At 40.4% G+C, this 15,364-nt stretch overlaps 1 protein-coding gene and 1 long non-coding RNA gene across 8 annotated transcripts in view; one reads left to right on the forward strand and one right to left on the reverse strand.

Annotated features, from left to right (window-relative positions):
- LOC110497882 (60 kDa lysophospholipase) overlaps positions 1 to 15,364 on the reverse strand; it is a 135,984-nt gene that overhangs the window by 19,034 nt on the left and 101,586 nt on the right. For 5 of the 6 annotated variants that reach the window (XM_036954839.1, XM_036954840.1, XM_036954838.1 and 2 more), the window contains exon 1: positions 2,707 to 3,032. In XM_036954839.1, the coding sequence (XP_036810734.1) occupies positions 2,707 to 2,983 (277 nt within the window). In that variant the 5' untranslated portion in view covers positions 2,984 to 3,032. Of the gene's footprint in view, positions 1 to 2,706; positions 3,033 to 15,364 lie in introns of those variants that run through there. The other variant, XM_036954837.1, reaches the window with a different exon arrangement.
- On the forward strand, positions 4,496 to 7,743 carry LOC110497883. 2 transcript variants are annotated; one of them, XR_002469733.2, is made up of 4 exons: positions 4,496 to 4,684; positions 4,893 to 4,986; positions 5,106 to 5,282; positions 5,454 to 7,743. It is a non-coding gene; the product is annotated as an uncharacterized LOC110497883 (long non-coding RNA). The 2 variants fall into 2 exon arrangements; XR_005037737.1 differs by having other exon boundaries at positions 5,106 to 7,743.

The following is a 15,364-nucleotide window of genomic DNA, read 5'->3' on the forward strand; positions in this document are numbered from 1 at the left end:
TAAAATTAGGACCTGTGAAAAGTGGACCACCAGCCAGCCACTGGTTACAGTATATGGAAAGATTGCATAAAGACAATTCTCGGGGCCATTCCAAACAGAATCTTTGGAATGGTGTAAAAACAGTGTACCTAGAAACTATGGCCATGTTATTTATGGTCTAGTGTTTACTCCAAGTACCATCCACAGTAGTGGATGCTGAATGAAATGAGAAGGGCTGGTTAGCCTAAAGATATTATTCAGCAGACATCTGATCCAAAATGCTTGACAGTTAACAGTTCCTTGGCCCACTAAAGAATATTAATTCTTTCCACATTTCCCTTTCCAGGAAATTAATTATACAGGAAAGAGTAGCCTTTGGTTTTCCTCAAGGTTCCGTTTTAGGATCTCTCTCTCCCTCTCTCCTCCTTTTACTGCTATCTGTACATTTTAATTAAACATGGTGAAGCCTCAAAATTGCCTACCCTGGAAGCATGTGTTTCAGACATAAGGAAGAGGATGGCAGCAAATGTTTTACTTTTAAACTCAGACCAAACAGAGATGCTAGTTCTAGGTCCCATGAAAGAAAGAGATCTGCTGTTTGATCTGACAATTAATCTCGATGGTTGTACAGTCGTCTCTAGTAAAATCGTATAAGACCTCAGTGTTACTCTGGACCCTGATCTCTTTTGACAAACATATCAAGAACATTTCAAGGGCAGCGTTTTTCCATCTTCGTAACATGGCAAAAATCTGAAACCTTTTATCCTTTTATGCAGAAAAGCTATTCCCTGCTTTTGTCACTTCTAGATTAGACTACTGCAATTCTCTACTCTCAGCCAACCTGGATAAAGCACTAAATAAACTTTAGCTAGTGCTAAATATGGCTGCTAGAATCTTGACTAGAACCCCCCAAAATGTATCATATTAATCCAATGCTAGCCTCTCTACACCTTCTTCCTGTTAATGCTAGGGCTGATTTCAAGATGTTACTGCTAAACTACAAAGCACTACAAAGCACTACATGGACGTTCTCATACTCATCTCTCCGATTTGTCCCTGCCATACATACCTACACATATGCTACGGTCACAAGACACAGTCCTCCTTACTGTCCCTAGACTTTCTAAGCAAACATCTGGAGGCAGGGCTTTCACCTATAGAGCTACATTTTAATGGAATGGTCTGTCTCTCCATGTGAGACGCAGACTTGGTCTGGAACTTAAGACTTTACTGGAGACTCATCTCTTCAGTAGGTCCTATGATTGAGTGTAGGTGAACAGCAAGGTGAACGGCAAAGCACTGGAGTGATGAACCGCCCTTGCCATCACCCCACGGGGACTCTCTGCCACTATTACGGGGGCTGAGAGTTTCTCTCTCCAAAGACTGGAGTTGAAAAGATGGGCAGTTAAAAGTTCCAGTGTTGTATCGCAAATGTAATTATCTTTGTAAGGGTGTGTGGATGAAAGCTCCTGATTCAGCTGATCTTTTCCTCAAACTCATTCTAGACTGGCAAAGGTTTGTGGTGAACACTATCATTTAGGTCAACTGTGACTGATTGGACAGTTAACCAGTACTGAAACAAACAATACCTTTGGTTGTCTTGTACCCTTAACATAATATTATGAAGTTGAGTCCTGCTGTTGCCCAATTTTGTACGTCATGGGTAGTTAATCATTAGTTGACCGTTAGGGCAGTACACATCCATCCACAGTGTGTGTGTGTGTTCTCAAATCCATCTTACAATGGGAGGAAGGAAGTGAGTTGAAAATGTAATCTTCACTAACCATGCACGGACAAACATGATCATGATCTTCAAGGGGCAACCAATATTTGTTCACATGACCTTCTACAGCAGGGTTCCCCTACTGGCAGCCCAAATGTGGCCGGTTTTATCCCCCCCCCCAACGTTTCTTGAACAAAAATAATATTTTTTATGTTATATTTTTTATTGTTGGGCTCCCGAGTGGCGCAGCTGTCTAAGGCACTGCATCTCAGTGATAGACCCGTCACTACAGACCCTGGTTCGATTCCAGGCTGTATCGCAACCGGCCGTGATTGGGAGTCCCATAGGGCAGCGCACAGCGTCGTCCAGGTTAGGCTTTGGCCAGGGTAGGCCGTCATTGTAAATAAGAATCTGTTCTTAACGGACTTAAGAAGTGAAGTGAAGAAAGAAGTGATCATATACAACAGTTACAACATGTTAGAAATGACTGTCACATTATCTCTGTTTGGGCTTCTTGTTATCAATTTGCAGTTATTTGTAAATATGTTCCACCATACGACCATCCGCGGCTGAATCTAGTGGATGATCCCTGTTCTACAGGTAGATAATTACGTCTAAGTGTTTTGTTATAATTTACAAAACAAGTGTAGCAGCAGTTTCATTTGACAACTCACGAGACTCGACCCCTGAGTGCCGGGGGTGTATTCATAACGTTTCGCAACGGAAACAGTTTACCGTTTAAGAACCAAACGGAAGGAAACGGAGAGGGATCTACCAGAATTTGACCAATATAAACTCGTTTCCGTTGGAATAGTTTTTTGTTTGGAGTAAATGGTTTCTGTTTCAAAACCTTTCGTCTGTGTAATGAATACACTGCGACTGTAGCTAGCAAGTTTCCTCCATCAATGTGTTCCATCAACACAGCATCATTCAAATCAAATAAATGCACTTTGTTTGGGCAACAACAAATACATTTTTAAAAGTCCCGGTCAAAACCTATTTACCGTTATTATGGTACATCATCCCGATTGTTCCTCCGGTGTTGATGACCAAGACTCGCGCTTCAGCACAGGGGCTCACATCCAGAGACTCAACACTGTTGCTGCTCGACAACCTCCTCCGTCGGCCTGGCTGTACCACATTGCTCCGGTAAACAGAAGTATGCGACTTGAACACAGACTGATCAGGTTGACTCAACCTTGAATGGGACAAAGCTCTAGCGAGAGAGGTCATTTCTGAAGCTGGAGACGGACATGAGGTAGACTTTTTACATTCCGCCATGATTCCTAGACAGCTGGTGGCGGGGGAAGAGTGCAAGTCAAACCAAGGGATGTTCTTAAAGTGACAGACCACTACGAATGACAGGTTGTTGTGAAGTGCCAAAACGCTATATATAGCTATATCAGAACTGTAATGTTACTCATCTGCTTGATTGTATTATAAACCTAAGCAAATATAATGATTCACAATGATAATATTGCCCAAAATGTTTTTCCAAGTAAAACAATGCACATGCAATGATAACAATGAGACTAACACCACCAAACGTTTCGGGTAGCCTTTCACAAGCTTCCCACAATAAGTTGGGTGAATATTGGCCCATTCCCCCTGACAGAGCTGGTGTAACTGAGTCAGGTTTGTAGGCCTCCTTGCTCGGGCACGTTTTTTTTCAGTTCTTGTCCACAAATATTCTGTGGGATTGAGGTCAGGGCTTTGTGATGGCCACTCCAATACCTTGACTTTGTTGTCCTTAAGCCATTTTGCCGCAATTCTGGAAGTATGCTTGGGGTCATTGTCCATTTGGAAGACCCATTTTCGACCAAGCTTTAACTTCCCGACTGATGTCTTGAGATGTTGCTTCAATATATCCACATCATTTCCCTTCCTCATAATGCCATCTATTTTGTGAAGTGCACCAGTCCCTCCTGCAGCAAAGCACACCTACAACATGATGCTGCCACCCCCGTGCTTCACTGTTGGGATGGTGTTCTTCAGCTTGCAAGCCTCCCCCTTTTAATAACAATGGTCATTATGGCCAAACAGTTCTATTTTTGTTTCATCAGACCAGAGGACATTTCTCCAAAAAGTAAACTGTAGTCTGGCTTTTTTTATGGTAGTTTTGGAGCAGTGACTTCTTCCTTGCTGAGCAGCCTTTCAGGTTATGTCGATATAGAACTTGTTTTACTGTAGATATAGATACTTTTGTACCTGTTTCCTCCAGCATCTTCACAAGGTCCTTTTCTGTTGTTCTGGGATTGATTTCTACTTTTCGCACCAAAGTACGAGACAGAACGCGTCTCCTTCCTGAGCGGTATGACGGCTGCGTGGTCCCATGGTGTTTATACTTGCGTAATATTGTTTGTACACATTAATGTGGTACCTTCAGGCATTTGGAAATTGCTCCCAAGGATGAACCAGATTTGTGGAGGTCTACAATTGATTTTCTGAGGTCTTGGCTGATTTCTTTTGATTTCCACATGATGTCAAGCAAAGAGGCACTGAGTTTGAAGGTAAGCCTTGAAATACATCCACAGGTACACCTCCAATTGACTCAAATTATGTCAATTAGCCTATCAGAAGCTTCTAAAACCACATAATTTTCTGGAATTTTCCAAGCTGTTTAAAGGCACAGTCAACTTAGTGTATGTAAACTTCTGACCCACTGGAATTGTGATACAGTGAATTATAAGTGAAATAATCTGTCTGTAAACAATTGTTGGAAAAATGACTTGTAATTTTTATTAGATGTCCTAACCAACTTGCCAAAACTATAGTTTGTCAACAAGAAATATGTGGAGTGGTTGAAATAATTGTTTTAATGACTCCAAGCTAAGTGTATGTAAACTTCTGACTTCAACTGTATATATAACCTGAATGTGTAGATGTATAGTGACTTCACGTTTGGGTGAACGGACCAACGGAACTGCCATGGTCAAGTCCCTTGACAGGTACCAGGAATGGTGGAAGGAGGAAAATCTGAAGGTAATTATCTTTGCACACAACACAGCAGTGTCCAGGCCTCCAGAGTATTCACTCTGAATCGCCTGCTATATGGAGGGGAGCCGCAGCAGTTAATTAACTGATGTAAACAATGCAGTTGTATATAACATTATTGCATGTACTGTAGTATCAAAAATGTTTGATTGACTTAGTGTTTTTATTTAGCTGTTTTTGTATAACGTACTTTGAGGTCACTGATACTCCACCTGATGTGGAAGTTGTCAAACCAGATCAGAACGCCTTCGAAGTCCACTTTCAGGATGGATGTGGAGGTTTTTGACCAGGTAAAAATAATTGTCCGCTGTTAATTTTTTTTAGTTTTTTTTATTTTCTAAGAGATATAGAAGAGATGTATTTGTAATAATATGACATTTAATTGCATTTATTTATTTTATCAATCAAGGTGAGACTGAACATGGACCGGGCGCATGAGAAAAAGGAGAGCCACCTGAGAAGAATCAAGGAGACCAAGTGCTTCGACATCTGGGTGAATTACTTGGCTTGGAAGAAGGACGAAAGGAAGGCGAGACCCAGGAAAGACCATCCCTTACCAACCCCACTGACATCAAAAATTAGACAGGTATCCTTTCCTTTCTGTCTGCGATTAACATTATTGCATGTCTAATCAAGCATTTAAATCAAATAATTAAATAACTGTATTTTTACATACCTGATAATAATTTAACCTGTGTGTTTGCTTGTTTAAGTCTGTCTCCTACCCTGTTCCCTTTACTCTGCTCCTGTTCTCCAGGACCTAGGAGCTCTGCCTAACACCCAGACATGATGTCCTCCATTACAAACCACCCTCCAACTTTTCATTACACCAGCTACTGTTATTGTCAAGTTGTCATTATCTGCTAAGAAAGAGCAAAACAACTATCATACTGGGCACATAATGTGAGGTGCACAGATTATCTAAAAACACTAGCACTGCAAACACTCAGAACAAAGAGAGCAGCAGCGCCTCTTCAAGTTCACTACCTGTTGAAAACAAGTGACAGGCAGAACCTCCCATCCACACAAGACCCACCTCCTCTCTATTCCACACACCATAATTCTGTATTTCAGTCTGATTGCCATGTGAGTGTACAAAAAATCTGAAAGTAAATTGACACATGTACCAAAAAAATATCAATGGTTATGTTTTTAAATCTAAAATATTGCTAGATTGGTTTTCACAGCTGTTTCATAAGGTGTTTGTTATTGTAAATTGTAACATCTCTTGATGGTATTTGTTAGTTCAACATTATTAATTGTATCATAAGACATCCAATAGATATATATTCAAACACAAGGGTGTACTAATGAGCTATGATTTAAAAAATAATAATTGTATCAATGTTGAGGACTAAAGTTATTTCAGTGTAGGTAAGGGAATGCCTGTTTAAAATGAATACATGCCAGCCAGACAAGCCAGTGTATGAATCAAATGTATTTGCTTATGAATGGAGTGGAAATTAGTTCACTTTGTGATCTGTAAGGTAAGTAACATTAATGTATGTGGGGGGCATTGAAATTATATTATGTTTATCCTGATGCCTGTTTATTCATAAAAAGCAGAAGATGATAAATAATATTAATCGCAATGGTTATTTTATGCAAATTATTTGGAATACATTTAGCCTAATTGGTAATATGATGTGGGGGAAAATCGGGATCCTAGTCAGGATTTTGTTTGTCAATTCCAGATTTAAAAAAGGTCTTCATGTCTATCAAATCTGTTGGCAATTGTGGGCCAAATCAATAACAAACAGTTTAAATGTTCATGCTTCATCATGACGTGATCAAAACAGGCTGGGTTTTTTTCGGTTCCGTTAAATCTAGCTGCGCAAGACCTTCGGTAGGCTAGTGGATTGCGGACATAATAATGGAGTTTATCATTGGTATAGCCTAGACCGCTTTATAAAATCGGGACAGTTGCTTTCCTTATGGCTAAACAAACACGTGGTAGCATATGTTTTTTTCACGTCTCTATAACAAGGTCTATATCCTCACATAACCCCTCAATTCGAACCCTGCTTTTAAGCATAAAACATCTCCACAGAAATGTAAAGACTATGATTGCATGGTGACAGTCTGTTAATCCGGTAAACTGGGAAGTGGGGGGAAACGAGGTCAAATCATGACATCAGGGATTTTCAGGTCAGAGAAAGATGCCAGAGATTCCGAGTTGGATGACTGTTCAAAACAAAAATCCCAGTCTGAGATAGTTTTTTTCAGAGTTCCCAGTTGTCTTGAACGTACTCTACTCGGAAGTCAGATTTCCGAGTTGTTTTGAAAGCGTTACTAGAGACCTAGACTACCCCCATCAAAGAAAAGGAAAGGGGAATACCTAGTCAGATGTAAAAACCGAATGCATTCAACTGAAATGTGTCTTCCTCATTTAACCCAACCCCTCTGAATCAGAGAGGTGCGGGGGGATGCCTTAATCTAAATCCACGTATTCGTCGCCCGGGGAACAGCCTCACAATTGTGTCATTCTGCCTTGCCCAAAACCTGTTCTTTTTAACTTCTTATTTATCTTTCTGCAATATTCCTACCATTGCATGAAATTATATTACTGTTGATATATTTTCAATGCTATCATAATGTTTGGTGTTTTTACAACAGTCGTTTCTAAACTTTCATTCTTCTCTCCACTAAAACGTCATCGTCCTTGAATGGATGTTCCGTTATTTGCCAATAGATGGCACACAATTACACATAATGTAATTACACAGGACAATAACAACGACATAGTTGTGTCTAGTAAGTGACTAACAGACGTCCATTAAACTCAGCTCACTCTGTTGACCTATCTTGAATATCTTCAGTGAGATTGCCGTTAGCCTGGTTGCCATCTCTGTTCAGCTATTACATTACACTCCTTGCCACTCCTATCATTGAATACCACTCATTGCCACTCCTGTCATTTGCCAATGGATATGCAGGATAGGAACACTCCATTCCATCTAAACAATGGATATATAGCAATTAGCAAAAAAAACATCTTCATACACGTCTAAAATCTATGAATAAAAAATGTGAGAACAGTCATATTTTACTAGAGGTTGACCAATTGTGATTATTGGAGGACCAAAATCGACCGATTTGTATTTATTTATTTGTAATAATGACAATTACAACAATACTGAATGAACACTTATTTTAACTTAATATAATACATCCATAAAATCAATTTAGCCTCAAATAAATCATGAAACATGTTCAATTTGGTTTAAATAATGCAAAAACAAAGTGTTGGAGAAGAAAGTAAAAGTACAATATGTGCCATGTAAGAAAGCTAAAGTTCAAATTCCTTGCTCAGAACATGAGAACATATGAAAGCTGGTGGTTCCTTTTAACATGAGTCTTCAATATTCCCAGGTAAGAAGTTTTAGGTTATAGTTATTATAGGAATTATAGGACTATTTCTCTCTATACCATTTATATTTCATTAACCTTTGACTATTGGATGTTCTTATCTGCACTTTAGTATTGCCAGTGTAACAGTATAGCTTCCGTCCCTCTCCTCGCTCCTACCTGGGCTCGAACCAGGAACACATCGACAACAGCCACCCTCGAAGCAGCGTTACCCATGCAGAGCAAGGGGAACAACCACTCCAAGTCTCAGAGCGAGTGACGTTTGAAATGCTATTAGCGCGCACCCCGCTAACTAGCTAGCCATTTCACATCGGTTACACCAGCCTAATCTCGGGAGTTGATAGGCTTGAAGTCATAAACAAGGCAATGCTTGAAGCATTACGAAGAGCTGCTGGCAAAACACACGAAAGTTCTGTGTGAATGAATGCTTATGAGCCTGCTGGTGCCTACCACCGTTCAGTCAGACTGCTCTTTCAAATCATAGACTTAGTTATAACATAATAACACACAGAAATACGAGCCTTAGATCATTAATATGGTCGAATCCGGAAACTATCATCTCGAAAACAAGACGTTTATTCTTTCAGTGAAATACGGAACCGTTCCGTATTTTATCTAACGGGTGGCATCCATAATTCTAAATATTCCTGTTACATTGCACAACCTTCAATGTTGTCATAATTACGTAAAATTCTGGCAAATTAGGAGGCCTAAACTGTTGCATATACACTGACTCTGCGTGCAATGAACGCAAGAGAAGTGACACAATTTCACCTGGTTAATATTACCTGCTAACCTGGATTTCTTTTAGCTAAATATGCAGGTTTAAAAATATATAATTCTGTGTATTGATTTTAAGAAAAGCATTGATGTTTATGGTTAGGTACACATTGGAGCAACGACAGTCCTTTTTCACGAATACGCACTGCATCGATTATATGCAACGCAGGACACGCTAGATAAACTAGTAATATCATCAATCATGTGTAGTTAACTAGTGATTATGATTGATTAATTGTTTTCATAAGATAAGTTTAATGCTAGCTAGCAACTTACCTTGGCTTACTGCATTCGCTTAACAGCCAGGCTCCTCATGGAGTGCAATATAATCAGGTGGTTAGTGAACTGTAAGGTTGCAAGATTGAATCCCCTAGTTGACAAGATAAAAATCTGTTGTTCTGCCCCTGAACAGGCGGTTAACCCACCGTTCCTAGGCCGTCATTGAAAATAAGAATGTGTTGTTAACTGACTTGCCTAGTTCAATGAAGATTAAATAAAGGTGTAAAAAAATATATTTTTATTTTAAATAATAATTTTTTTTTAAAAATCGGCCAAATCGGTGTCCAAAAATAATTAATCGGCCATTCCGATTAATCGGTCAACATCTATATTTTACACACACATGAACGTACACATAAACAATAATTTCTGATGAAAAAACACAAATGGGAGAAATGTGGAATTCTGGAATAAACTCTTCTGGATATACAGAAGAGTACAAAACATTAGGAACACCGGCTCTTTCCATGAAATAGACTGGCCAGGTGAATTGAGGTGAAAGCTAGGATCCCTTATCGAAGTCACTTGTTAAATCCACTTCAATCAGTGTAGATGAAGGGAAGGAGACAGGTTGAAGAAGGATTTTTAAGCCTTTAGACATGGATTGTGTATGTGTGCCATTAAGACGGTGTCTTGCCCACTGCAAGACAAAAGATTGAAGTGCTTTTGAACGGGGTATAGTAGTAGTTGCCAGGCACACCGGTTTGAGTGTGTCAAGAACTGCACATCTGCTGGGTTTTCACACTCAACAGTTTCCCATGTGTATCAAGAATGGTCTACGACCTAAACAACATCCAGCCAACTTGGCACAACTGTGGTAAACATTGGAGTCAACATGGGCAGTGGTGGAAAAAGTACCCAATTGTCATACTTGAGTAAAAGTAAAGCTATGTCAATAGAAAATCACTCAAGTAAAAGAGAAAGTCACGCAGTAAAATCCTACTTCAGTAAAAGTCAAAGTATTTGGTTTTAAATATACTTAAGTATCAAAAGTACATGTAATTGCTAAAATATACTCAAGTATCAAAATAAAATATAAATAATTACAAATTCCTTAAATTACGCAAACCAGACGTCACAATTTTCTGTTTTTTTTTTATTTATTTGCAGATAGCCAGTGTAACACTCCAATGCTCAGACATGATTTACAAAACGAAGCATGAGTGTTTAGTGAGTCCTCCAGATCAAAGGCAGTATGGATGACCAGGGATGTTCTCTTGAAAAGTGTGTGAATTGGACCATTTTCCTGTCCTGCTCAGCATTCGAAATGTAACTTTTGGGGGACATGGAAAATATGTGGAGTAAAAAGTACATAATTTAATTTAGGAATGTAGTGAAGTAATATTAAAAGTTTGCTGTAAATATTTCATAGCCACAAGTGTAACGGTTTTCTAGGTGTGAAGGAGAGTCGCACCAAAATGCAGCGTGTAGATTGCGATCCATGTTTAATGAACGAACGTAAAAACACGAATCAATAACAAACACTACAAAACAATAAACGTAACGAAAACCGAAACAGCCTATACTAGTGTAAACTAACACAGAATAAGGACATCAAGACACTAAGGACAATCACCCACGACAAACTCAAAGAATATGGCTGCCTAAATATGGTTCCCAATCAGAGACAACGATAAACACCTGCCTCTGATTGAGAACCACTCCAGACAGCCATAGACTTTGCTAGATAACCCCACTAGCTACAATCCCAATACATACACACCAAAACCCCAAGACAAAACACACCACAATACAAAAACCCGATGCCACACCCTGGCCTGACCCAATACATGAAGAAAAACACTAAATACTTAGACCAGGGCGTGACAACAAGTCTGTCATTGGCTCTTTCTTACACCACAACAATAATGTAACTCACATGCAATGTCCTGAGAGCTATAGCTAAATAATGGACATACCAACTCTCAATATTGGGGTTTACATGCTCTTTTAAATAAAATTGGGTTTGGATTTAGCCTCACCTGTCACCTGTCAATTAGCAGGGATTAAATTGTTATACTTTGTCAATGAAGTGAATGAAATCCAGAGGGCTGTAAATAAAGCTTATCAAGAGATCACATGACTACCAACATCTACATGGGCCAGGGGATCAGATTACATAATGAGGGAGAGAGAGAGAGAGAGAGAGCGAGAGAGAGAGAGAGAGAGAGAGAGACTCCCTATTAAGTAGAGAAAACACAACCAACTTTACGCTTGAGTTCCCTGTGAGATTTGGGGAAATGACACAGTAGCAGATATGTGTCTCATCAAATTCATCAAAGGGGTGCTGATTTCATTCTCAGGTTAGTGCCATTTATTTGACTTACTCTGAATGAGTAAAATTAATAAGTTAGTTTGAACAAGGATATTTGTATGAGGTATCTATCCATAGTATGATTTTACATTCCTTTAAAATGAGAATGATGTATTGATCAAGACCTTTGTTATTACACAAGAGTAAGGGCCATTCCTTTTTACATTGTTGTAATAATATAAATAATGAAATGCTCAACTCCATTATGAAGCAATTATCACATGTTAATATAATGGTGATACCACAGGAAATACACAGTTACAGCTAATTATTGAACTACCATTGTTTTGCAATCTGTTCCCCCACACGGTGATACTACAGAAGCCACTGACAACTAAATGCAGAAGCCGCTGACTGCCACGAAGCATGGACTACACAGGTACCAAGTCCAACAACATAAGGGCCTGCTCCTTCGCCTGGATTTGGAGCATAGATACTGTATGAGGGGGATCGAGCAGCAGCAGAGACAGTACTACAGGGCACTGGGGAGACTGGGGCCTGGCTGCTGTCCCTCATCCCAGAGGTCTAGAGCAAAGACTCCCAGCAGCTCCACTCTTCCTGCCCTCCACAGTGCACAGACAGGGAGCTGGAGAATGAGGGCTACCAGGGCCCAGATGGCCACATCTGTGGATGGGAGGAGTGACACTGAGGAACCACAACCCGACCCGAGATTGTCCTTGGACCATTCTGCCGGTGTTGAGACTAACATGATTTGGAATAGGGCTGTTGTCAGACAGCCTACTTGGGCAACCTTGACGTTTGCAGATATAAGACACAGACACATGGCCATGATCCAAACGATGGAACCCTTCAGGAAATGGAAACACGTGATGTTGTCATCTACAGGTCAGCCAGACACCAACCAAGAGCCTAGCTGGAACCAGCAAGATCCAAACAGCCCACAGGTCATGAGGTCAGCCAGCATCAGAACACAGAGAGTATCCCTGTCACATGCATCCACACAGAGATTTAAACAGTTTAACAAAACTGACAGATAATAGACAACCTACCCACCACTATTGGTGCTCCAAGAGATAGACTAGGACTTGTAAACTGTTCAGTCATTGTCTGCAAACAACAATTAAACACTTCATTCACCACTCCAAAATGCATGCTTCATTCCTCCACCTAGCTACAAACACTGCCCTGGGGCAGTAAACCTGGTTTCTCTGTGGTCAGAGGTTAAGAGAGAAGTGAGGTCTGCCTGCCAATGACCTCTACCTCCAACTGCCCAGATTAATCCAAGTCTACAAACCCTTAAACCGCTGCAAGGCTTTCTCTGTTAATCATTCTGGGTAATCTTTGCAGTTTGTGAAGTCCACTCTGTATTCATATTCTTATGTTTTAGTATATACTATATGTACCTATGTGGGGGTGTAGGCTATGGTGCTTGTTTGACTGACCTGTACCCTTGTTGCAGTCATAACACAATACCTACTTATCTCTTCTAGCCATCAGAACAATCCTGCATAAACTCACACTGGCCCTGGCACTGGCTGTACGAAAAACAAAGACATACAGTACACACACACACAGACCCACACACAAACAAAGACATTTATAAACACACACAATGGAAGTGACTGGAATCGAAAACATTTCAACCAATAAATATATTGGTTAATTTACAATGCTCTTACATTGAACACAGTGAGAATACAAACAAAGTAGAAGCAAAACATGAAGGAACGTTTTTAAAGGACATGGTTTGTACAGTGTCTTTCATCAACTATAAACTTTGCTTGACAAGGAGCTTCAGGGATGCAAGCTTTGGAAGCAGAGTATCGATACACCAGCTTGTATACCTAACAATGATTTTCCTTCCCTGAGACCTTTTTTCTCTTTCAAGGTTTGGGTGATAGAGGTAGGGAGGGAGGATACTCATTTCAACCACCATATCAAGTAACTGTCAGCATGTCTAGACCAGGGGTTTCAGATACTGTTGCCTGGTCATCGCTGAGGAATTAAAGCCCTTGTGGGTCACAATACCGCCGGCCTTTAGGGCCTTTAGAAACCCAATGGCCCATTGTTATCACTGACAGCTCCTTAACTTTTCATGAGATGGCTGACAGTGCAGACAAAACAAACCTTCCTCCTCCCAATCCATCACATGGCATGGTCAAAATATTGAGTAACCCTTTCAGGGCAGAAACCATCTAAAGGCGTGTAGGAGGGGGGTATTGTTCATTAAGTGCGGGTGGATCTGAGCCAGGTGTACAGGTATTGTCTTTCTATAGGCATGTTGAATGTTGACAGATCCTCTGATTACGGGAGAGGGGTAATTAGTGCTTTGAACCTGAAGTTAGCCCTTAAGTGACCATCTTTCCCCCGATTATACCTTACCTTGCCTTCATGTCCAGGCACATGAAATATAGTGTAATGTCTGCTGTAGTCATCCAAACTTTCTGCCATTTACATTTGAAGAGTCTTGTTAGTTTTTAATGATATGAATCAAATACTGTACATTAACCAGTTGAATGATTGGGGGTGAGAATCAATTCTGCAGAACCTCAGTGTCTCCACTTCAGCTGCCTCTTAAGCAACGCCCATTCTTCTGTAATGCTCTTCTGTCTAACAATGTCTAGTTAATGTGTCCAAGTCACTGTATTTTACTTTAGAGCAGGGTCTTACCTCAAGGACAAAACTCCATCATGACAGAGTTAAGCTTTAGTATTACTCTAAGTTGAGACTTGACATATTGTATTAAGATTAGTAGGTATTACGTGATTGGCTGTATTAAGTGAGGTGGAGGGGAATGGGTGATGTCAGACAAAGCACATGCCAGCTATAAATATTAAAACAAAAGATGTTGGTGACACGGGAACGGCTCCTCTGAAAATGAGACAGGTACTTAAAGTCGGCAAGAGTGAAAAAATACTAATTGCTGTCACTGGTTGTGCAAGCTGCAGCAGACCATAAAGAAAATAATCTGTCACCTTCATTGTTCTAATGCTGACCCTCGTTTCCCTCGACAACACCTCACAGCACAGCAGCAGCCGTCTCCCTCCCAGCCCAGCTGTAGTGTATGCTGGCTGCTGCTACTCTGAGCTCCTTCAGGTTGACACTGAGCCAGTGGCCCAGAATATAGAGACACTAGTGAGAACAGGAGCTCTTCAAGTTCCCCAATGAGTCATAACAACGTTAGACTGACCTGCTAGGGTTCTTTGAAAGACAAACAGGATAACACAAAAGCCACCACTGAAGCAGTTCACTGTGTCTTTTTATTTCCTAGTGAAGTCTCCCAAGCCAGTCCCTGCCTAGGGATTCAGCATAGCACACTCATTAAACCCAAACTGTCTTCCTTGAATTTATCTGTTGGTTGTTACTGCTACTGTACTTGAAAAATAAGTCTACTGTCACGACTTCCGCCGAAGTTGGTGCCTCTCCTTGTTTGGGCGGCGATCGGAGGTCAACGTCACCGGCTTTCTAGCCTCCACCGATCTACATTTTTTCCCCATTTGTTGTGTCTGTATTGTACACACCTGGTTCCCATTACGTTTTAATTATTTCCTTATTTAACCCTCTGGAGCCATCATGGTTTTGTGCGTGTTTATTGTTGTCAGTTGTCTCGTTTATGTGATTCTGGATTTTCGTTCTCCTTGTTGGAAGAATATTTTTGAGTAAAGTTACTATTATTACTCATCTGTGTCCTGCACCTGACTCTGCCTTACCCACATCACCTAGACTCTGACATCTACAGGAAGCAGAGGGGGGGGGGGAATTGTCTAGGGGGCAGGCTGACGTCCTCATCACAAAAACGGGATGGCAGGAGTATAGGGCAATTAGGGGGGTGTCGTGAATTTACTTTCATTAATCTGATGACTTATTTAATCAACTAACTGTTTAATTGTTACCCGATTTAAATTAATCATGTAACAATTAACTCATTAGGATTTGGGGCACCACGTGAGCGGTTGTCTAAAGAG

Source organism: Oncorhynchus mykiss, chromosome 19 (genome assembly GCF_013265735.2).
Source record: "Oncorhynchus mykiss isolate Arlee chromosome 19, USDA_OmykA_1.1, whole genome shotgun sequence".
Classification (NCBI taxonomy): Eukaryota; Metazoa; Chordata; class Actinopteri; order Salmoniformes; family Salmonidae; genus Oncorhynchus; species Oncorhynchus mykiss.